At 38.9% G+C, this 24,992-nt stretch overlaps 2 protein-coding genes across 6 annotated transcripts in view; one reads left to right on the top strand and one right to left on the bottom strand.

Annotated features, from left to right (window-relative positions):
• The first annotated feature begins 1 nt into the window (after position 1).
• Positions 2-21,508, top strand: PIGF (phosphatidylinositol glycan anchor biosynthesis class F). Of its 4 annotated transcripts, none has more exons than XM_024552852.3 (6): positions 2-135; positions 2,002-2,247; positions 2,853-2,944; positions 4,214-4,330; positions 12,978-13,086; positions 21,178-21,508. In XM_024552852.3, exons 2-6 carry the CDS (start codon positions 2,023-2,025, stop codon positions 21,289-21,291), a joined length of 657 nt encoding a protein of 218 aa, XP_024408620.1. In that variant the 5' UTR covers positions 2-135; positions 2,002-2,022; the 3' UTR covers positions 21,292-21,508. The 4 variants fall into 4 exon arrangements, with proteins under 4 accessions (XP_024408620.1, XP_024408619.1, XP_045045406.1 ...); XM_024552851.3 differs by having other exon boundaries at positions 115-202; XM_045189471.2 differs by having other exon boundaries at positions 123-159.
• RHOQ (ras homolog family member Q) overlaps positions 18,216-24,992 on the bottom strand; it is a 39,853-nt gene continuing 33,076 nt past the window's right edge. For both annotated transcript variants that reach the window (XM_024552854.4, XM_045189469.3), the window contains one exon: positions 18,216-21,858. In XM_024552854.4, coding sequence (XP_024408622.3) covers positions 21,703-21,858 — 156 coding nt within the window. In that variant the 3' untranslated portion in view covers positions 18,216-21,702. The remainder of the gene's footprint in view (positions 21,859-24,992) is intronic.

The following is a 24,992-nucleotide window of genomic DNA, read 5'->3' as shown; positions in this document are numbered from 1 at the left end:
TGGAAAGCCGAAGGAGGAAAGGACGAGAGCAGAAAGGCGGGGCTGCTTCTTTTGCCCGCCCCTTCACTTCTGCGATTGGCTGTGCGGCCTTGGGTCTCCGCCCCATAAGCCTGCGTGTGCGCGAAGGGTCCGGGGGTGAGTCGCACCTGGTCGTGGGAGGTAGTATTCTCCCCCCTTTCCTTTCTATGGGCGGGAGTGTTAGGTAAGCCCTGCCGAACGTTCCGGCACGCGGGCCTCGTGGGGATGCAAACAAGCGGCGCCAGCTTCCTAGATGACCACGAGCCTCTGTGCCCCCGCACCGCCCGCGCCATTCTTGCGGCGTAACGCAGGGGCTGCCCCCTGGGTGGGCCATCCCTCGGACTTTCTGTGTTTGCCTCTTCCTTTCTCCTGGTCTCCACGCCTGTGCTTTTTGCTCATGCCTTTCAGCACGTCGCCCGCTGCCCGCACTCAGACCGGCTGAGGCTTGGGCAGAGTCCCGGAGTGACCCGGTTTAGGGTGGGACTTCAGACAACGGCTCAGCGATTCCCGCGAAATTTCCGGGAGCCGCTTAGAAGGGCCTTCTTTCACGTCACAATGTCCGCGGGACAGAGCGAGGTCAGACCGCAGACGCCGGGGTCGTAGCCCCCCTAGCGGACGCCTGATGGTGTCCTCTTAAGATTGCCCGTCGGGGCCTAACACAGGGCTGGTATCTCAAGAGGGGCAAACACTTAACCCACTCTCCTTTGTTCCCATGTACATCCCTCCCTCCCGTCCTTCCTTCCTTCCTTCCTTCCTTCCTTCCTTCCTTCCTTCCTTCCTTGACTCATCATTGACTCAGTAAACATTTGAGTTTGGGTACTCCTCACTGTACTATATCCCAGGCTGCTTATGTCAGTTGGGGTTCTGGAAGTCCAGAAAAAAATGCGAAGGGGTGTCTGTTCAGAGTGTTGCAGATCTGCTTCCCCGCCCCTAAGCTGAGCCTAGAAACTTTTCATTTCTTCCTTCTTGCCCCCTAGTGTGTGTTTTTATTTGAAATAGCTTTAGCAATTGGAAGCTCAGAACCTTGGACGTGTTCCCTGACCTGTTTTAGCCTGTTTCCTTATCAGTAAAATGTTTGCCTTTGAAAATTATAGTGCGAATTAAATGAGAGCTGTTAGGATAAAGCATGCTACTGGGTTCCCCCTCTGTGTATGTGTGATTATATATATATATATATATATATATATATATATATATATATATATATATATATATCTCCTGGAATAACCACAGTTACATGTGGACTATTACTTTAATAAGACCTTTACTTAACATTAGTGCTATATATAAGCTTTCTGCTAGGTAATTTATAAAGATGTGTGTGTTTTATAGATACATTCTTTCCTGCCATTTATGCTTTACTTTTGATTGTAATCTAGCTCCTGTAACAAACAATTGTCCTTTTGGTATTTCTGCAGCACTAGAATCCCTTCGTTTAGCATAATGTTGTTTGAACTCTCTTGATTACACTGGCCACTGTTGTATTTAAGTGTGTGCCCTTGGTGGTGTCGCTTGGCATTTGCTAAGAAGATGTGAACTACTGTGATGTTAGACAAGGATCCACACGTAAAAAAACGCCAACAATTTAGCTACACTGTATTCATGGGGTTTCTAGAATGCATAGGTACATTTTCCAACAGGGGCAAATCATTAATCCCTGTAGTTTGTTTTCACCTTAGATTTTGGCAAAGAAAAGAAAAGGAAAAGGAATCGCTTAATTGGTCCTGGCACAGGACCGTTTTGCAGAACCCAGTCACAAATATTTGAGAAATTAGAATTAAGAAATTTGTCCTTTATAGTTTCTGAGAGCTGTTTACCATACTACTGTCCACATGTGCATTTACATTATGCATCTTCCTATATTCTGAAGCCAGCACACGGAAGATTGACTGTGGGTCATAACTTATTTTTAAGTGTTGAAACATTTAGAACAATGGAAAAAGTAATTATTGCATATGCTTTTCTTAATTTGTTTTTCATTAGACAGCCACTCAAGAATACACCATGAAAAATACTGATATCAAGAGACTACTGTACACCCATCTGTTATGCATATTCTCAATCATCCTAAGCATCTTCATTCCATCATTCTTCTTGGAGAACTTCTCAGTCCTGGAAACACACTTGACGTGGTTGTGCATCTGTTCTGTTTTTGTAACTGCGGTCAATCTAGTGTTATATTTAGTGGTGAAACCAAATGCATCCACTAAAAGAAGTTCATCACACAAGGTAAGGCTTATTTCTTGGTAACTGATTTTTGGATAGAGGGAGTTTTTCTTTTAATGGAAAAATAAAGCATTAGTCAAGAACTAAGTTGGATTACTTCCAGTGACTAAAGAGAACCTGATTTTTTTTTTTTCAAATTAGTAGCCTGTTACTTGCTGGAAGCCTGCTCACATTCGATAGATCCTTGCCAGGCATTAATTGTGTAATTAGGGTGTCTTCAGTAAATAATACAGCAAATATTTCACGTATCATCACATAATAAGGCCTGTGTTGTGTTTTCTTGTATTCTAGCAGTCTGTTACTGGTGAACAGTTCATAAATACTGATTAACAACATATCTCAGTACATACCACAGGAGCAGAAGTGCTTTTTGACTGTAGTGCTAGTTGGACTGGTAGAATGAGGTGGGGGTGGGGGGGTGATACTTGTCTTCAGCCTTTTTTACAGGGCTGTGCACCTCAGTGCACAAGACATAATCTGAATTCAGAATCTCCAAATCCAGGGAACATTTAACTGTTCACACATGAGAATGTTATGTTTGTACCTAAAATGGAAACATTTAATGTCCTTTAGGCATTCTGTTGAGTCTTTATTCATTTCTTTTTTAGGTAACCAGATTTTTGAAATGCTGTATCTACTTTCTTATGTCTTGTTTCCTCTTTCATGTAATTTTTGTTCTGTATGGAGCACCGTTAATAGAGTAAGTCTGAAATCCCAACCTGAAGGCCACTATATTTTAAAACACTCGTTTACTAAACAAAGGGCTAATTCTGTTGATGGTTAGAGAAAGACTGGTGTGTTTGATTGTTAGATCATGGGAGGATACTGACATTGCCCTTCCTTACAGTGCTATTCTTTTAAAACAGGAATAACTTAATTCATCAAAGTCTCCTATTATCTAGCCTTCTAGTACGCAGTCGCAGGTTGGGGTGGGGATGGGACGTGTAGATGAGAAGCTATACCACAGCTAAGGGTCTTAGAGATTCTAAGACCCTTAGAATCTCTAAGGGAACTTACTGTGGCAGTATGGATAAGTTAGCTACTGTTAGCATATCAGTTCTTAGGAAGTGTGATTCCGAAGTGCTGGAAAAAAGTTAATTTTCTCAGAAAAGTCAATAGATTCCTGTCTTTAAATACTTAATTTGCTAACGTTTATAGTTTGAAGGTAAAATTTAACTCAACCCTTTTTCAAAACTGACCAATTTTAAATTAATGAATGTTCAACTCATGAATATTTTTTATATAACATTTATTATAGTTTGGGAAACTTTAGCAATGATTCATGGTCATGGAGAAATGAGTGGTTTATGTGTAAACACACACAAGTTATGTATATAGTTACATATTTATATGTAGTTTTTTATATATGCACATTAACTGGTAATTCTTTTCTAGAGAAGGGAGGATAAGACCTTTGTAATGGTAAACGGATTTCTATCCAATCCATTTCAGAGTAGAATGAATGTCTAGAGCAGTGGTTCTCAAAGTGGTCCTAAAACCAGCATCAGCATTGTATTGCAATGCAAATTCTCAGGCCTCAGAAACTCTAGAGGTGGGTCCCCCATCCTTAGTTTATCCAGCTTTCTAAGTGGCTCTGATAAAGCTAAGTTCCAGAGACTACTTAGGAAGAATGTTTATTTTGATATAAGCTAAAGTTGAACCACTGGTTGCAGAGAAAGTTCCAGAGATTATTGAGGAAGAAAGTTAATGATCTAGAAATGGGGTATCTTGCCTTGGACAAAATGGATCATAAGGTATTTAACACTTTGGACCTCTTATCATTAGAGCCAGATATTTGCTAGATATTTTTTTTATAGTCATCATTTTGGTAGGACTCATGTTACCTTTCAAAGTAAAATACAAGAAAATATTTTTATATTAAGTGTATCTAAGTAACAAAAACTATGTATGTGTGTATATTTGTCCCTTTTACACTTTTTAAAAAATTAATGAAGTTTTCTTTTTATAGGTTGGTGTTGGAAACATTTTTATTTGCAGTTACTTTGTCTACTTTTACTACTGTGCCTTGTTTGTGTTTGTTAGGACCGAACGTCAAAGCATGGCTGAGAGTTTTCAGCAGAAATGGGTAAGTTGTACTTTCATACGGCAGTGATGTTTGAAGTTTAAAAAAAAAATTAACGTATTTTTCTATTCATGGAAATTAGTAGATTGTTCCATGAGCGTTTCTCAGCAGTGTACATTCTCGGAGGTACCTTCAGGGCCCACCCTACTTGGGGACTGCGGAGAGGGAAGGGGGGGTGCGCTTGAGAGGGATCCAAGCAGGCAGAACCACAGGTCCCTCCCTCTACTTCAGCCAGATTAGCTATGCGTTTTTCTCTAGGGTAGAATTCCACTAAACCTTTTGTTTGGAAAGCAGCCTCTTTTCAAACCGTATTGAGATGTAATGCAGATATAATACAAAGTATACGATTAAATGGTTTTTAATGCAGCAATCACCACAGTCAATTTTAGAACATTTTCATCACTTTAAAAAGAAACCCTGTACCCTTTTGCCGTCACTTCCTTATCCCCTCCTCCCCAGACCTAGGTAACCACTGAACTGTTTACTCTGTCTATGGATTTGCTTGTTCTGGACACATCATAAAAATGAAATCATATAATATGTAATCTTTTGTGATTGGCTTCCTTTCACTTAGCTTGATGTTTCAAGGTTCATCCATGTTGTAGCATGTACTAAATCCTTTTTATGGTTGAATAATATCCATGGTATGGATATATGAGGTCTCTCCAGAAGGTATCCAGCCATATGTAATATGGAAAAATAGAGACATTTATTGAAGAGGGTACAGTATACAAGAAACATTGTACATAGGACAATGGCACCTCAGTCCCCTTCAAAGTAGGCACCTTGGGACCTCACCCAGTTCTCCCAGTCGCAATCAGCTGCCCCATTGTATTTTTCTGAATGTCATCAACAGTCTGAAAAATCTCTTCCCTTTCAAAAGTGATTTTAGTTTTGGGAAAAGCCAGAAGTCACAGTGCGCCAAGTCAGGGCTGTAGGGAGGCTGAGTCACCTGGGTGATTTGATGTTTTGCCAAAAAACTGAACAGATGTGATGCGTGAGCAGGTTCACTGTGATGAAGCTGCCAATGACCCGTTGCCCATAGTTGCAGCCTTCTGAATCATCTGAATGGTTTCCACGGAGGAATGTTCACGCTTAGTGCAAGATTTGATGCAGATTCATTGCTCTAGTCACTCATTTTGAATGTGATGACCACACGGTACACATGCTCACTAAACAGCATCTGCTGCACCCACTGACTAGTACAGTGAAGATGTCATTGTTTGAGCATGTACATTCCTGTCCACTCTCCTTGGTTGCCAGGTTACATCAATGTCACGCAAGCCATTCTTGTTATGTTAACAATGGCTGGACTTCTTCCAGAGAGACCTCATATACTACCATTCATCAATTGATGGACATCTAGGTTGTTTCCACTTTTTTACTACTGTGACTAAGGTGCTATAAACACTTGTGTACAGGTGTTTATATGGACTTATGTTTTCATTTCTCTTGAGTAGATGCCTAGGAGTGGAATTGCTGGGTCATATAGTAACTCCATGTTTAATTATTTGAGGAACTGCCAGTCTCTTTTCCAAAGTTACGATCCCATAGCAGTGTATGAGGGCCTCAGTTCCCCTACATCCTTGCCGGCACTTGTTTGTCTGACTTTTTGATTATCACCATCCCAGTGGGTGGGGGGTGTTACTCCATTGTGATTTGTCTTCATTTCCCTACTGACTAATGATGTCAAGTATCTCTTCATGTGCCTATTGGCCATTGTAGTTTCCTGGGAGAAATGTCTATTTAGATCCTTTGCTCATTTTTTCATTGAGTTATTTGTCTTTTTATTATTAAGTTGTAAGAACTCTTTGTATACCCTAGATACAAGTCCCTTGTCAGGTACATGATTTGCAAATATTTTCACCCTTTGTGTGTGTTGTCTTTGCACTGTCTTCACAGTGTCCTTGGCAGTGCCAGTGGGAACGTGAGCTGGTTCGGACTCTGTGAAGGGCAGTGCGGTAGGACCTACCATTACAAATACCCGTCTCTGAGCCGGCAGCTCCAGTAGGGTTTTATTGTAAATATACTGGCATACCGACAAAATACTGACTGTAGAAGATTATTCATTGAAACTCTGAAAATAGCCTAAATGTCCTTTAATAAGAGATGGATCAAATGAAATTTAATCTACACGATGGAATGTGATACAGTTGTAAAAAAAACCAATCAAGTCTTTATTTACTGAAATGCTGTTAGTGGAAAAAAGCAAGGTAGAGAAATGTGTGTAGGATGCTACCACTTATGTAAAAATTTGCAGGAGAGAATAGATACAGCTGTATATCTTCGGAAGAACACATAAAAAACTGATAAAACATTGGTTGGCTCTGGAGAGGGGTCTGAGAAGCTAGAATACAGGATAAGGAGACTCTCCACTGACCACCCTTCGGTATCTTTTGCATTTGACCGTTTTAATGTACTACATAGTCAAAATGCAAATTTTAAATTACTTAGATTTTGCCAATACTTAACTTACTTTAAACTTGCTTTTTGGTTATTGAAAAGTTAGACCTGTGTCAAGAATGTTAGATTTCTCTGATGCCACCTAAATTTGAGTAGACTACAAAAATATCGTTCTAAAATTTCTAACGTACAGTCAGAGAACAGTTCAGTTGCTAGAAAACTATGGCTAAAAATAATTGGTTTGTTATAAAACATTTTATTTAACATCACACAGTGCATGGCATGAAATAGTAATATGCAAAAAACACTTCAGTAACTTTTGAAGCATTTTTATACAGGGTCCGGCAGAAGTAACGCCTGCTTGAATGTGGTTGGTAGGGTAATAATATGGGTATAATAATTTATAGTTTAAATTTGAACATTTCACCTAAAATATCATATGGTGTGCTTGAGTGTGATATTATTGTGTTACAGAATTACATGCTTATGATTTTGTAATAAAAAAGAGGTGTTATTTGTGCTGGACCCTGTATATGTTATAGCATTTAATCCTCACAGCAATTTGGTGAGATACCCCTATTTTCACCATTTTCTAGACGAAGCTATTGGAAAGCTGACAGGTTAAGTGATTTGCCAAAGCCCAATAGCCAAAAGAGGTAGAGCTGGGACTTGAATCCGGATCATCTGATGCTATAGAAAAGTTTAAAAGACTCCACTAATCAAGGGTCAGAAAACGAGTTCCTACCCTGTCTTCTCTACGTAGCAGCCAATGACGTTAGTAAGCTATTTAACTTGACAGGTCCTCATATGTAATATTGGTAGAATAATACTAGTCTGTACTTTACAGGGTTATTGTCAGAACTGAGTGAAATCAAATACTAAGTGCTCAAGAAATGTTTGTCCAGTGGACTAGCACATGCCGTGGAGCGTTTTTATGTTTCATACTTCCAATCGGTTTGTCTTAGTGCCTCTTCCTGGTTCAGGTAGCAGAACAAGGAGCGCAGGGCGCAGGCACTCACGGAGAAGGAGGAACCGTTTCTCAGTTCATTGCATGTAAAATTAACTTGAACTTTCTTATGGGGAACTTAGGTCTTCTCGTCTCCACCACACACCAGTGATTGTTCCCTTTTTTCCCCTAACCCTCTCATCACACTTAGAATAAAGAGCATGTCAAGTTTTGAATAACTTAAGGAATAATTATTAATTTAGTAGATTAACTTGGTTAATGTTAGAGTTGGCCTTCATAAATGTTCACTGTTAGGCAAAAATGCTTTTAAAATTCAAAGATCTGATGGTTCTGCAGTAAAAATATGAACTACCCACAAAAAACAATTACTTTTGTGTTATTTTTAAATTGTCGCAATATAGTTAGCATTATTTATACTGAGTCACAACTTTAAATTCAAAGGATTCTATTATTTATAAAGACGTTATATAAAACATGAATGTGTTTTCCTACCCAATAATTATTTACAACAAATTAAAGTTCTGATTTGAAGTTCTTATGCTATAGTTCTAATTAATTAAAAGAATTTAAAATATCTTAAAGTACTGATTGAAGATTTTAGAGTTTGCAATATTTTTATCATTCATCCTGTGTTTTAGTGTATCAAACATGGTACAGTTTTTGTTTTGTTTGTATAAAGCTAGCCCTTCTGTTATTATTGAAATATGATAATTCAGATATCCAGTATAAACAGGCCAATTTTGAATTAGGTTAACATCTCACTTAGTATTTAATCAATATAAATGTTTTGTACTACTTTGAAGTGAAATAAGTATTACGTCCTAACTTTTAATGTATTTATTTGCATGCTTAAATTGAGTGGATGCTAATAGTTGAAGACTGAGAAAGACAAAAGCTTTAATTGTGGGGACTGTTGGAATTATATCCCAAGAGTAAAGGACTTTGGGATACTATTGAGATTTAATACATAATTAAATGACACTTTTAACAAGACTTTCCCTTAAAGTAAATGTAAAGTTATCCTAGATTTTTTTTAAAAAAAATACTATTTTAAAGAAAATTGAAGGTAGACAAGTCATTTGGTTTCTTTAAAAGTTCAGCCAACTTTTCGGTACACTTATTACTGAGTGAATATAGTCAATTTGTACTGCTTTAATGCAGTTTGTTGCCTTTGTATTATGATTATTGTGGGTTTTTTTTTTCATTTGCAGACTTTCTTCTAAAGGAGAATAATCTGGCTACCTTAAACCTCTGTTTCTCATTGAGGTTTGCGTTTTGATTTATTAATTCTTTTATGCTGTTAGATTAAATGTTTAAGTGAGAATGTGATCACTTTTGATGAAATGAAAAAAATTGAATTTCTGAACAGGTTCTTGAATCTTTGGCTGTCTTGCCAAGATAAAGACCATTTGGGTAGACAAAGACATCAGGCCTCTTTTTGTCATATTTGCGTTGAAGTGGATGTTACATTGGAAAAACCGCTGTAGACATTAAGAGTGAAAAGATATGAATACTGAAAAATGTGTACATATAAAAAATAGGTAGTTTAGCCTTAATGTGGGCATAAAAACTTAATGGTAAAAATGGATTGGTTTTAATACTAGTTCAGTGGCTAAGGGGAAAGTTTATATAAGAATTCAGTAAAATATCTTTCACCACTAGGAGGAGTAGTGTGGTGTCTCCTTTTCAGATGAAGAGACCAACAGTTAAAAAGATCAACCCCATCTCCACAAGCACTGCTTCCATGATGGTCAGTCTAGGCCACAGTGTCCACTGTGAACCACCTCAGGTACTTGATCCAGTGCTTGACACAGAGACGGCACTCAAAATGTCCTATTTATTGCAATTAATATTTGACGTAATGAATTTCAGTGGAGTCAGTGTGGACAGTGACTGGGAGCAGGTGAGGTGTCTCCACAAAAGAAAGAGCAAGAGAGCGCCAGCAAGCATTTAGAAATAATGCTTAGTTTCTGTGGACTATTTAAGGATGAGTTAGTGACAGGTATGTAAGCAAATAGAGGGGAAAAAGAGGCAGTGCTTAACATCTCAGGAAAATTAAAAATTGTATTTACTGTAAGAACCACTCTGTGATGAATATTTTCATAATCAACCTGTACAGACAGTGCTAGGGATTCGGCCGAGAGGAGGCGATGTTACAGTCAAAGAGGGGTTGTGAGTCAGAAGTGTGAAGGGGGGATGGCAGGCTTGTGGGTAAAGAGTGCTAAACCCTCTTCTTCCATTTTAGTTACTTATGTAACTAAATCTTTAAAAATCCGTCCATAATGGATATTCTTTTAAATTTGAGGTACATAGGAGAAACAGTGAAGAGTTGAAAGTCTACTGCAGGGAGGGATTTTTATTAATGGTCTAATTGTAATCTTTTACTTTAAAGGTATTTATTAGTTTGATAAATAGGAAATTATAATTTTAAAAAGACAGGCTATAAAATTTTTTGAACTTGGTCTTGGTTTCACTTTTTATGTACTTACTATATGTAAGATCGTAAGCACTCTTGGATACCCCAAACAAAATAGGGGACAGCCTCTTGGATATTTGCACTTTTTAATCTTAATTACAAGATGGCCACAAGCGTGCCGTAACAATGAAAAATGTGAAGGCGTGTATCTTGCCCCTTAGCCCAAGGAACCCGGAGCTTAGACGTTAGATAAGACATTGACATACATCTTATTGAAACATGGCTCTGATCATATTGCTACCTTGATTTAAAACCGTCAGTGACTCCTTTAGTTTGACTTAAGGCTTTTCTAAAATCCTTACCCTAAATCTACCACAATGAGATAACACTTCACACCCACTACGACGGCTATAATCAATAACCACAAGTGTTAGCAAGGATGTGGGAAAATTGGAACCCTCATTCCCTACTGGTGGGAATATAAAATGGCTCAGCTGCTTTGAAAAACACTCTGGTACTTCCTCAGAAGGTTAAACAGATACCATATGACCCAGCAATTCTACTCCCTGGTGTATCCCCAAGAAAAATGAGATCGTGTGTCCTCACAAATATTGTACATCACTGTACATAATGTACAATATGTACATTACTGTACATATTGTTTACATTATACAAATTATACAAAGTAGCCAAACAAATCAAATATCCATCTACTGACGCTGGGCGGGGGGGAGTGGTATATCAGTATATCCCTACAACAAAATATTTGGCAATAAAAAAGTATTTTTATACTGCTATAAAATGGATGAACCTTGAAACATGCTAAATGAAAGAAAGCCACAAAAGACCATATATTACACGATTCCATTCATATGAGATGTTCTAAATAGGCAAATACATGGAGATGGAAAGCAGATTAATGGCTGCCTACGGTTCGGGGAAAGAGGCAGTGGGGAGTTACTTCTAATGGGTAGAGTCTCATTTTGGGGTGATGATTGCCCAAATCTGTAAAAAAAATCATTTAATTTTGTACTTTAAATGAGTGAATTGTATGGCTAGAGAAGGATTTTCTGGGGGCAAGTGTTTACTATACTCAATAGAGCTGTTGTTTAAAAAAAATCCTAACTCTAACCTACTTTTCCAGTCTTATTTCCCATTCTTCCACTTGGCCTCAACTGATTTTACTTATGTTCTTTTTACCTGTAATGCAACTCTTTCTTCTTCCTCAAGACCAAATGCTACCCATCCTTCCAAATCCAGCCAAACTTCTCCTCTTATACTCATATCAAATGGAAAAAGTGAACTCTGTTCTCAACCTCTACCAGACTGTGTGTCTCTAGGCCTATCACTGTATGTATTATTGCAACACACGGAGCTGCGTGTTAAGTGACAGCTAGTCAACACTCGGCACCCACCTATAGTCAAAAGTTACCCAAGAAAATCTTAAATTGCCCAAGTAGTACAGTTCTCTCTTTATGTTTAACTCGCCAGTTTTTTTCCCCACCTTGGAACAGATCTGTTCTGTTGAATGCTAATTGAAAAAATTGACTTGCAGTTATAGGTGTTACTTAAAGAATGGTAGTAACACAACTTTGCATATATGATGATTGACCCCAACCTTCTTCCAGCCCCAATTTTCAATAGAAACAAACTAAAGCCCTTATCTTGTTTAGATGAAGGGGGGTGGTTAATAAGATGGACAGGTGATGGATTGGTTTATAAACTGACTTGTCATTTGGGACTTCTTTAATTCAGTGTACATTTTGGTGTAATAATCGGCTTATTTCTAATGAAAGAAGTCATCTAACAGATGTTTTTCCCTTATACCACACTAACTGAAACTGCTTTTTCATAAACTTCATAATAACCCTGCATTTTAAGCAGTTGAATATCTGGACCCCACTTATTGCACTGTGGTGGGGTTTTCTCTACTGTAACCAAACTGGTATTCCACACAGCGGGTTGAAATCAAGACCTACTAAGAGAATGGCAGAGTTTTGTCTTTCTACCTTTACACATAATAAAAATGGTAGGCAGCCCTGGTTGGTGTGGCTCAGTGGATTGAGTGCCAGCCTGAGAACCAAAGGGTCACCGGTTCGATTCCCAGTCAGAGCACATGCTTGGGTTGCAGGCCAGGTCCCCAGTTGGTAGCGTACGAGAGGCAACCACACACTGATGTTTCTCTCTCCCCCTCCCCCTCTCTCTATAAATGGATAGAACGTTTAAAAAAAAAAAAGTAGCCAAAATCACTGAATCTTTTGAAATGTTTTGTTGTTGTCTAATCCGCCACCAAATAGAGATTTCTTTAAACAAAGTGTACCATAAGGACTAGTTGAATAAATGAAGCCCCCCCCCCCCCCATACAGTGGAACACTGTTACAACCGTTAGGGAAAACAACAGCGAAACTGGGTTTATAACATGATGCTTTGGGTTTTGTTTTGAAGGATGTATATAGTATACATGGATGTGTGCATATGTGCAAGTATGCACATATTCTGAACAAAAGTGTGTGCATGCATAAAATATTTCTGGAAGGATAGACATATGTAATAAGTCAGTAATAGTGGTTGCTTCTGGGGAAGGGAACGAGCATTGACGACAAGGGCAGGAGGAAGACTTCAGTTTCACTGCAAGTGCTGTTCCATGTTGTCTGACTTTTACTGTGTGCACGTTAGCTTTCCAACGGAAAAACACATCTTCTTGCCAATTAACTGTTTATAGGTCATGGTAAGTATATGCCCGTTTGAGGTGACTATTTTAAGTGAACAGAATATGTGTGCGTGTTAATGTGTGCTTCCGTTTGTTTGATTCTGCAGCAGCTCAGATAAATACCACCACTGATTTACGTATTTGTGTTTTACAGAGTGACATCCATTTGGGAGAATAGTCTCCAGATCACTACAATTGCTAGTTTTGTAGGAGCGTGGCTTGGAGCCTTTCCTATTCCGCTCGATTGGGAAAGACCATGGCAGGTTGGTTTCAGCTACTGAACGCAGCAAAATTAATGTTTGTACAATGACAAAACTGATGCAGCTAGCGCACGTGTACATGTAAACTGTTGGTGTTCAGGGCGGTAGGGACGCCAGTTCCCTGTCCCTGGAATCTAGGCGATTTCTCCTTGTAGCAGGTCTCGGTGCCACAGGGTCAGCCTGGTTCTACCTTCCAGCAGTTTTCTTCTTCATATGTAGGTGAATAAACAAGCTTAGCTTGTGGGTGTGTATCGTGGGTTTTGTCTTTATTTAAATAGGCCAGAGGTTGCAGGAATTCCCTGTTTTCAACTTTGATATTCATTGCTTCTGTGATCTTCGAGTCATGTTTTTGTTAATGCGATTGATGGCCACATTGAATGTTGAGCTTGAAATTTTCTTAAAGCATGTAGCAAAGTAGGTTTTTAAAAGAGGTACACGATCTCATGGAAGCTCGTCAACGTCAGGGTTTTCGTTTGCTGTCACAATAGGGTATGACTTGTGAGCAAGTAGAGCACTGTGGGCTAAGTGTTCTTTCTGTCCCGGTTTCACAGGGGAGGAACTGCTATGAGGAAGATGTGTAATGTTTTAAAGTTCACTGAGCCGGTAATGCATGTATCTTGTCTTCATTTCTCATGGCTTAGTAGTGTGCCATTAAATAGTTATTCCAAATTTATTTAGCAAATTCACTATTGATCATTCAGGGTGTTGCCATTATTGTATTATTATAAACAGTGCTATCATCAAAATCTGTATCTTCACAGATTTTTCCATTTATTTTCTTAAGATAATTTGCCCCAAATGGAATTGTGTTATTTAAAAATATTCTGTTTTCCAAACATGAATACAACTTTTTTCTGATTATAAAGACAGTGTACATTTAGAAAGTTTAAGCAATATTAATAATTATAAAGAAGAGAGTAAAAATTATCAAATATCCAACCACCCACACGCCTTTAAACTTTGGACTTTAATGCCACTGCCTCCAAAATGGGATTAAGATAATCCAGTCTCTTCTGAGCATACTTATTTCTTAAGCAAAATCGATTGTCTTTAAAACAGTTTAAAATTATTTTTAAATATTTCTACTTCTTCCCATCAGATACCAGATAAATGAAGCATTGTTTTATATAAAAGTCCTTTTTGTTTTCTCTGGTTTTATTAGGTTAAAAGTTTAATATTTGGGAAACATTTATTTTCTAAGGTCACAGGTGCCAGATAATTCTTCCAAAAATTGAAGCTAGGGATCATCAGGATTATAACTAAATGAATCACTGTAAATAATGCTAGAGTGAGGGCTGAAACTACGATTATGGATTTAATTGTTGAAGAGTAGCTGTTTTTAGGTTACTTGGTATTTCCGTTACCAAAGGTATTATTCAGTGTTTTAGAAAGACCAAAATAAAATACCAATTTATGAGAGTAGGACATGTTGCAAGCATGGGGGGCGCGGGGGGAGACTAACATTTCACTGACAGAAAATGGTTTCGGAGTTCAAAGGTGGGTTCACTGTGCAGTCGTCCTGTCGACAGCGCTCTGCGAGAACTTCCAGAGAGAGAGAACGGGGCCAGCCAGGTTAACTCACTGGCAAGAGCTGCTTTTGTGTCACTTTGACAAAAAGTTCCAGACTGGAGACCACGCACCTCACCTGACGGCTCTCCCAGACACGTGTGCCGTCAGCACAGGAGAGTGGCGGGGTATGTACGTGGACCAGTGCGGATGTGCCACCAGAGGGATGAGTCCAGATGAGTAGGTCATCTGTGCTTGTGCTCCTACACCAGACAGTAGCATTTGCTTTAAGAACATCTGGAAAAATATCACTCACAACCAAATTCAGAGGAAAATATAAATGGTCATTTAAAACCAGTAGAAGTGTCAGCAGGCTTTGAAAGATGAATTCTGTCATGCAAATGCAAATGTGTGATAAGTACAATAAAAATAAAATTAAGTGGCTGTGAGAAATTTAGAAATGGCTGCCTGGGTTTTATCTTCCTTCTTCATCTGAAAGAGCCAGTAACCCCAATGGTTGATGAGTTGTTCTGACTGTTCCAGGTGTTCTGATCTGCAGACAGGTCGGTTCCCCTGTGGTATCTGTGATTGCATATACCTCTCCAAAAATCAGAATTATATTGCAACACGTATTTTATGAGTTTATTAAAATATATCCCAAATTAAATAATCTTCGTTTGTACCTGGACTACTTGGCTTATAGTGGACGCTCAGTAAGTAGTTACGGAGTCATTCATGAGACTCTCTAAGAGTGACACCAGTGTCCACCAGGCGTTGGTGTAGAACCCATTTCTGTACTTATGCTTCTTAAAATGGTGAAGAACAGCGCTGGGAGCAGGAATCCCCTTCTGTTTCTCAGGGGAGCGGCATCTGGTTAATACAATGGGGTGTGTATTCTCATAAATTTTGTACTCTCTAGGTATTTCATGTGAATCATATGCATTAAAAATTATTATATTACAAGGGCAAGGGAATAGTTCCTACAGCAGGGTGTAACATTACTCATGAACGATTTTATTTGTTCTAAACTGCTGGTTCTAATTATTACCTAGCGGTGTCAGTTACTAAAGAAATACGTTAGTGATCATGTAAGTTTAATTTTTTCACATTAGAACATGTAATGTACAAAATGATACTGATGCATGGGACTGCACAGCTTTTATGACTTCACTTAATCCAACATCCTCATGTTGTAAGTACCAGAGTTGCTTATTCCTGCTCTGCACATTGGGAAACTAGCGCTTCAACGTTCAGTGACCTGGTCAGGGTCACATGGCCAGCAAGTGGCTGTCCTGGCCCGCAAACTCCGATCACCCCTTTCCACTGCCCCGTGTTCCTTCCCGGAGAAGCAAAGTTCCCAAGTAAAATAGGAAGTTCAACAAAAATCGTAATTATCTAATTATAGTTATCTAATAAATGCCTGATGATCGTTTTAGGAAACCTATGGCAGCTTACATACTGCCACAGTGACATGCCGATCTGGCTGTTACAGTCTCAAAAGCGCGTGGCTGTCACTGGAATGACATGACCAGGTTAAAAGTCTGTTTGCACTTAATATACACCAAGGGGACCTATGTAATAGTGTGCATATTATAATTAAGCAAAGTGTATTTAAACTGTTTACTCTTGAATCACCGATTAACAAACTAATACCATCTACATCATTGAAGATATGTCTTGGACCAACTAGGACAGTTAATAAAAATACCTGTTAGAGTGATGGGATTCTTAACCAGCAGCCCATAGTTGGGCTTTGGAGGTCTGTGAATCTAAAATTATATGCACTTTATATATATAATATGGATCACGTTTGACAAGGAAACATGAATTGTGTTAGATGAAGTTTTTAAAAATTATTTTTGAAGTACTTACTTGGGCAGGATTTTTAATAGGAGCAGCTTTAGAAATCTGAGCTGTAGAAATTTGGGGAATGATGGTTTGCCATATTGTAACAACTTATATAGGGTGGGGAAAAAGTAGGTTTATAGTTGTGAGTACACAGAAGTATATTCTTGTGTCACTATTTATTAATTATTGTTATCTTTCCATAGAACACCTGTAAACTGACCTTTGCCCCACCCTGTATATACCGATCAGGAATATGAACTAAGATTACCATCAAGTATAGCTCACACGTATTGGTCACTCGCACCACATGCCAGATCCTGTTACCAGGACGGCTGTACGTGTACACAGTGCATTATCTCATGTAGCCATTGCAGCGACCCCAGGAGGTGAGTTTTATGATGACCTTCACTTTGCAGATGAGAAACCAAGGCACCCAAAGGTTAGGTGACTTGCCCAGAGTCACATGTTTAACAAATGGCACAGCTGAGACTCATCCAGTCTAATAGAAAAATCAGTGTTCTTAATTCTTCTAATGTACTACTCAACATGCTTTGAAAAACATCAAACACTACACAGATATACTCGTATTAGTACATTTTCCTTTCCTAAAATGTAAGCAGAGTTCTATCAGAAGAGAGTGGTGTAGTTTTCAGGTGGAAATAAGCTTGTGTAATTTTGAAATGCCTTTCAACCAGAAGTAATCATGTGTTTAACAGAGAAAATAGTTATGACCCCATTATTTATTCAGCTTTTTTAACTTAGTAGGATGAAATTGTTTTATTATGGAGAAATAATTTATTTCCGGATGCCATGTACCCAGAACCGATAATATTAGGCCTTTGTTGATGCTGATTGTTTTTAGAGAACACTGAACTTTTTTAAGTGATGAAAATATAAGGAGTCATTTGATACAGAGAAAGGATAATAGTACGCTGAGCAAGATACTTTCTTCACATGTAGCTGTTCATTTTTTTTTAATGTTTTCCTTTTTAACAATAATTTTAACAGTTTTACCCACTTGCGTTCTTATTATCTTCTGTTACTCAGTGGGGGTTTTTCTTCTATTTTGTGATTTAAAATTTTTTTTAATTCATAAAAATTGGAAAAAAAGATGACCGTCATTTTGGTGGCAAAGACTTGTGAAGGACTTCCTTTACATGAATGTCTTTGAGTTTTCTATTTTCCTTAAACAAAACAAGATAATTATGTACAGCCATCACAAATTACTGTAATTTGGAGAAATATTTGTAGCAAGGCAGTTGAATCGTCTGTTCAATAGATAATACCATGGGGTTCTGACTAAATCCTTCCGACCTGAAGAATCTTACATAGAAACATCTCTATATGAGACAAGCAAATAGTTTTAAATATAAACTTCAGGGTCTAATTATGGAAATACACGGTTAAGCTAGGATTGCTTGACAAGTCAATCTGAACCCTATTGCCCTAGCATAAGTTTGATTTTTTTTTTTTAAACAATTATAAGGTTGGTAAGAAATTGCTTGAGGGGGAAATTATTAGTGGGCAACCTCCCCCCACTCCCTTCAACTACTCCTTTCCTCATTCCCTATCTTGGTCTACAACATAGTGAAGTTACCCTTGTATAGAGAAATTCTCTTTAAAATGGGACTGCATTACAATTAACGACCACTTTGGAAAGCCTGGTCCATCACCAGGAAACAATCTTCAAAGCCAGTGCAACATTTTAATTTGCTGACAGCATGGATTTCTTGAGGCGTTTAATAATAGCAAGTGTTGCAAGAAGACTTAACCCCTCATTAGACAAAACTTTTAAACCAATATTTATTTCATTTTTGGCATTCCACTGGAGGTGAAGTACAGAGCTGTTGAAAGAATGTGTGTGTGAATGTAGGTATGCGTTTAGAAACAAAAAGCCACACCGAAATTACAAAGTGATTAAGATAGAATGTAGTAACCCACACTGGAATTTGGCTGGGATTCCCGTTCTCCCTACTGTTGGACAGCGTGCTTTACAACAAAGTGCGGATGCTCAACACTTGGCGGCCGATGAGCAGACTCAGAGCACGAGAAACAGAGAAAGAGTATTATCCCAGATGTTTACACAGGGTGTTAGATAAAAACTACTACGGTAAGAAGTGCAGTGCTTTACATAGATAGTAAACTATACACGGTATTTTATTTTTAATCCCATGTGTTAAGATGGGACACTGTTAAAGTAAGAATCACTTAAAAAGCAACAACCAACCAACCAGTATTTAACTTGGAACTTAAAAATTAATAATTAAAAATCAAATGGAAGCAATGTCTAAAATAAGTAAGATAGTTCACAATAAAACCGTAACGCAGGCTCTGCTTATTGGAAATGGTAATTCTAAACAGGCTAACCTAAAATGTACCATTAGAAATAGAACAAAGGTATAAGTCAGCAAAGTATTAAATAAGATTTCAGGGAGCCTCTACAATTACTTTTAAGAACTTCAGAACTGATTTTGTATATATATATAAAAATATTAACTATAAGTTCATTCATACGTGACCTTGTTTGAAGCAGTTCATTTGCACTCACTAGCAAAACTCACGTCAGTAAGATATTTTTGAAGTATTTTATTTCCCAGATATTTCACTACTTTGAACTAGTTGTTCCAGTGACTAGTCTGAATTTCTGTTGAGACCTAAGCCTTTAATGAAGATGCGTTTCTGAAAATAAGGCAATTTTCTACAATCTGCGTATGAATAGAAAACAAATCTTTGGTTTTCAGTTAAAGTGGCAGGAAGGATTTTGCAAAAAGAAATACTGAAGAGCCAAAGCAATGAAAAGGCTCTCAGTAAGCAATGGGAAACTCCAAACCCCATCAAGGTCAACAGAGCACCTAAGGCACCTCGGGTTCAGATGATCCAATCATCTTTGCTCTGAGCTCTGATCATCTATGTCCAGGATTTTTACCGTCTGAAGAATGTGAAGCTGAGAGGGTAATGTCCAACTGTGATCACTGTAAAAAGGGAATCGCAGGAGTTGATAAATGAGAGTGCGACGGGAAAGCATCTGTTCTATCTTCCATGTTTATAGATGAGGGAACTGAGGCCCGTTCACGAAACAAGCGCCACCAGAGCTGTGTTTCCAGATTCCTACCCATTTCTCTTGCACTGGACGCATTCTAGATTTTAGCTCTCACTGGCTAGGCAAGTATGAAGAGTTTCAGCGATGTGAATTTGAGAAAAAAAAAATTCCCATAAACCCCCAAAGACAAGTTGGAAATGTATAATACTTTACTGTCTTAATTCCTTTATACCATGTGTTGGACAACTTAGCTAATATATGGATTGATTTACACAGTTCCTTTCAATTTTATCTAAAAATACAGCAGACCAAAATTAAATGAGAACGTTACATAAGATTCCATTTGAGCATAAATAAGGCCATGGTACTTAATGCGAACCACTTCTTGGGAGAAAGAAGATATCCACTGTCCGGTTCAGAGAACGCTCCTGACTAGTTATCCAGGAGACTCTCCACTCTTCAATGGGGAACGTGATGCTTGTGTTTTAAAAAAATCTCTACAAAGCTCACATACAATACAGTCCATCCTAGATTTGTGACTGATGAGTATTTAAGGCTGTCATTTTCAAGTATAAAAGTTTAGTGTTCATTACCCAATCTGTGCAATAGACACAGCTATAAGCTCAAGTCATGGAAATTAACGGGAGCCCACCAAGGACATAAAACCATAATGTAGGCAACTGCGAGTTTAAATGTAGAAAAGGCGGGGGGTGGGGAATGTATGGATTACATATGCTTCTCTCTGAACTGCACTGCTTTGTTCACGCTGAAACTTTGCCTAACGTTACTGTCTGTTGCACGGCATTTGGAGTAAGGCAGGTCCACAGCGGACCAACCAAGGAAGCTTAGGTAACAGAACTAGTAATCAAGATGGTTCACCTCTAACACAGTTCTATAGCCTGTTCCCCCCAAAAAGATTAGAAATGGCTCTGGTATGCTTCACAGATAACATGAAAAAGTTTCCTTTAAGACAGGGCCTTTCACTTAGGGAGCAACGTGCACTGCTTGTGGATGGAGTAAATCAACGGTATTTTTACTTCTGGCTTCGTGTACTATTGACATTTTACAATTTGGCTGGGAAACAATGGGTGTCTAGAAGCCAGTGTTTTGTTGAACTTATACTCTAGGTGTTTGACTTAAGTTGGTAGTTCAATAACTTCTGCGATGGTTCCGATACTGTATCTGAAAGGTGACATCCGTTTTCTGATGGAAGCAGTTGCTTTGTCATAAATTCCATGTGACATGCTCGAGCTCTAGGTCTTTTCCCTTTACCACAATTTAAAGTTGCGTGTGGTTTGACCATCTATGCACTTCTCATTTCATCTGATACACAATACAGGCCAAGGTGGAAACTCAAAAACCAAATTACCAACTTCAGAGAGCTAAACTGAGTCCAAGGTTATGGCAAAGTCTGACCCGGAATTTTAGTTTGTAATTTTAGCATGTCTCCCATGCAGTTCGGGGAGCATCAAACTAACTCTGTAGTTGCCAGAAGCCTTGTTACAGCTGAATGCACATTAACTAAAACATGTCCATTTCTAGTGTTCATGATAAATGCAGGTATGACCTTATTACACTTTTGGCATTCTTTAAGAAAGCACACTAAGCTTTAATATAGAAATATTTAGGTTACACTAAACTTGTGCTCAAGTAATAATAAAACATTTGTTCTCTTTTGATCTCATACATTGTCTCCTCAGGTATGGCCCATCTCCTGCACACTGGGAGCGACCTTTGGCTACGTGGCTGGCCTTGTTATTTCACCACTCTGGATATACTGGAATAGAAAGCAACTTACATACAAGACCAATTAATTGGAACAAAGGAAGAAGTTGGGGGGTTTTTTGTTGGGTTTTTTTTGCAGATCCCATAAAGACTGTGCAGAAATGTGTATGGTGTAAGCCAGGCAGTTCCATCTAGAGCACTGTGTTTTATGTAGTTACATGATGTGATTGTAGCTTTTTAAACTATGAAACCCCTGAGAGATTGTACCTTCTAGTTGAAATAAAGTATTTATAATAGATTGTGACTTCAGATGCGGTTTGCTGCTTCTTGGACCTTTAAGAAACATTCTCAATGAACTTGATAGAATGCTGAGGACAGGGTTGTTTTTTTTCTTTCAAGTTTTGAACTGCTTCAGTATTGATGAGAGGTCTAGAGATAGCTGTAGTATTTCATCTGCTTTCTTAGAGATGGACAGTTTCCTCGGCCACTGAAGATGTTTCTCACGTAATCAAACAACAGTTTATACATCTTGATCCTATTCTTTTTTTTACTGTGTGTTTCTTTGGAGTTAAAATGGCTATGATAGCCTCATCAAAAACAGTCTTCAATCCTTTCTGGGTTAAAGCTGAACATTCCACGTAGCAGCACGCTCCTATCTGAGAGGGAGAAAAAAATCACACATACATAAAACCTTTTTTATACAACTGGTATGACAAAAAGACACCATTATACTAAGCATTATAAAATACAGCTATGCAAAAGGAGTGAAGTCATCATGATACCCAGAGATAGCTAACTGTTAAATTACTAGTTATATCCTTCCAGACTTTTTTGTAAAAAACTCATCAAATATTTACTGGGCACCTACTATATGCCAAGCACTGCTTCTGGTGCTGGGGGTAATGCCAATGAACTGAACAATAGAACCAAGTCCCTGCTGTGTGGTGCTTACCTTTGCTTACGTTCTGGGAGAGGGACACAGGAGGGATGCTGGTACAGGCTCTGGAGAAACAGAGTGCGGAAGCGGTGGAGAGCAGAGTACACTGGGGTGGTGGGAAAGCTCCACAAGGTGAAGTTTTGAGCTGTGAGGGATATCTAGAGCAGGAATTCTATGCAGACAGAGCCACGGGGGCAAAGGTCCTGATGCAGGGGCTTGTTTTGAGTGTTCCAGGAACGGGAAAGAAGCCAGAGTGGCAGGAGAGAGTGAGCAGGAGGAATGGCAGGAGATGAGGTCAGTGAGGGCCTTGAGGCCACTCGGAAGACGGGCTTCTACTCTGAGAAGGGACCTGTCATTCATTCATGGAAACGTACTGAGCACTTCTATTTGCCAAATGAGAGAACACAGCAAGGAATAAAAGTAAGCTTACTCATGAAACTTACCCTTTGGAGGGAAAAGACCATGAGCTAATAAATGTTGAGGAAGAAGTGCCAGAGGGTATTATGTGGTCTGCAGACAAATGGAGATGCGGGATAGGTAAGGGGTGGGGACAAGATCAGGCAAGGTCTCGCTGGCTAAGTGATGTGTGAGCAGAGATCTGATAGGAGTGAGCGAATGTTGCAGAGGGAAGAAGATTCCGGGCAGAGGGAGCAACACAAGTTCAAAGTCCTAAGGTAGAAGACTTGTGAACAGCAAGGAGGTCATGTACCTGAGGGAGGCAGAGAGGTGGCAGGGGCCACGGTGAAGATTTTGGCATTGACTCTGCATGAGCTGGGAGCCTCTGGAAGATTCTGAGCAGAGCAGAGAACTGATGGAGCTTATATTTTAAGACTCCCTCGGGATGTTGCGTTGAGCACAGGTTAACATAGGACACAGACAGGAGTGGAAAGATGACTTAGAAACTATCCCAGCAATCCAGGCCAGAGATGGAGGGGCCTGAACTTGACTGATGGAGGACTTGACTGATTGATGGAGAATGGTGTAGAGCATTTGGACTCTGGATATATTACGAAGGTAGAGCAATATGTTTTGCTACAGGATTGGCTATATCATATAAGAACAGCAAGGTCAAGTGTGACTTCCAAGTTTTTGACCTAACTTGGGAGGAGAGGCTTTGAGGACAAAATTAGGAATTGTTTTGGACATGCTACTTTGGAGCTGGTTAGCCACCAAGAGGGACGTGCTGAGTGCACGGCTGGATAACCAAGTCTGGAGTTTAGGGAAGAGGTCCAGGCTGGAGATACAAATTTGGAATTCTTCAGAAGACTGCTCAAACCACAAGACTGACAGCAGCTCATCTAGGCCTAGAGAGTGAGTGTGGATATAGAAGAAAAGATGTCCAAGAAGCTGAGTGCTGATCCCTGGGCCCTCCATCATTCAGAGACAGAGAGATGAAAAGATACAGGAAAGGCCAACAAGAAGAGAAAAACCACCCTGGCTGCTGCGGCTCAGTGGATTGAGTGCTGGCCTGTGAACCAAAGGTTAGCTGGTTTGATTCCCACTCAGGACTCATGCCTGGGTTGTGGGCCAGGTCCCCAGTTGGGGGCATGCGAGAAGCAACCACACATTGATGCTTCTCTCCCTCTTTTTCTCCCTCCATTCCCCTCTCTCTAAAAATAAATAAAATCTTTAAAAAAGAAGAAGAAGAAAGAATAACCAGAGAGAGGGCATTCAAGGAAGCCTAGTGAAAGTATTTCATGGAGGAACCAACTGTGCCAAAAGCTGCTGAGAGGCCTTTTAAAAATGGGATCCTATTGTTTCGCAACCACTTTTTTCTTTAAACTCCATAATAAATCTGCACATCTCAATGGATATATTAATATAAATTTTTAATAGTTGCAAAGTTTTGGGTGAGGGGGACTTTATAAACAATGTAGGAACTTTGTAGCCATGTCTTTAAGCACATCCAAATAATTTTCTTAGGATAAATTCCTACATATGGAATTGCTTGATCAAAAGTGTGCATGAATTCAAGGCTGCTGCATATTGTCAAGACTGCTTTTCCTCAACGACCAAGAGGACAACGGAACACCATTCCCTTACAACCCTGAAAGAGGAGCTATTATAATTCATTCCTCAATTTTTTGCCAACTTCACAGGTGAAAATTAAACTTACACTTGACTACTAAGGAGTTTTCCGTCTCCAATGGCAATCTGCACTTTTTTTGGTGAATTTTCCATTAACGTTCCTTAGCCCATTTTTCTATTGGGGATATATGTCTTTTTCTGATCAATTCATATGCAAGGGGTTCCTGTGCACTGAGGATATGAAATTTTTCTGCCATTTGTGTCAAGTTTGTTGTATGACTTTTAATTTTATTTCTGGCATTTGATGTATTAACTTGTCATGTAGTTCAATCATCAATATTTTCATTTATGACTTTTACCTTTACAGCATTTAGAAGTTCCTTCTCTCCCTAGGATTACAAAATTGAATATGTGGAATTTCTAAAGTGATTTGTTCATGAAGCTATTTATCTTTTGCTTTAGTAAAAACTGTCCTCCCAAAAGTTTTCCTGCGCCGTTCCGCCTTCTGATAGTACATTTTAAAGAACCTTATTAGAATCTGTTTCCACGAAAGACCTATTAAAGTCACATCTGAAAAACAGCATCCAATAATGTTAGGGCCCAACAGAGAAAAAAAGTAAGCATAGCTTTGCAGTGAGGAAAAATATAAGTTGAAACATATTATGTGCAGCACAGTTATATATTTTTTGGAACGCCACTGTTTCCTATCTTTCATAAAAAGGCTGGAAGAAAATTCAACTAGTTTCTTTTGAAACCTAGCCAGGATGTTTTGCTTTTAACTGCAGATTTAATCTGTCACCCTCTGCCCCGCCCCCACTGCCTCCT

Source organism: Desmodus rotundus, chromosome 5 (genome assembly GCF_022682495.2).
Source record: "Desmodus rotundus isolate HL8 chromosome 5, HLdesRot8A.1, whole genome shotgun sequence".
Lineage (NCBI taxonomy): Eukaryota > Metazoa > Chordata > Mammalia > Chiroptera > Phyllostomidae > Desmodus > Desmodus rotundus.
Note: the sequence above shows the minus strand (reverse complement) of the source record. Positions and strands in the feature narration are given on the sequence as shown.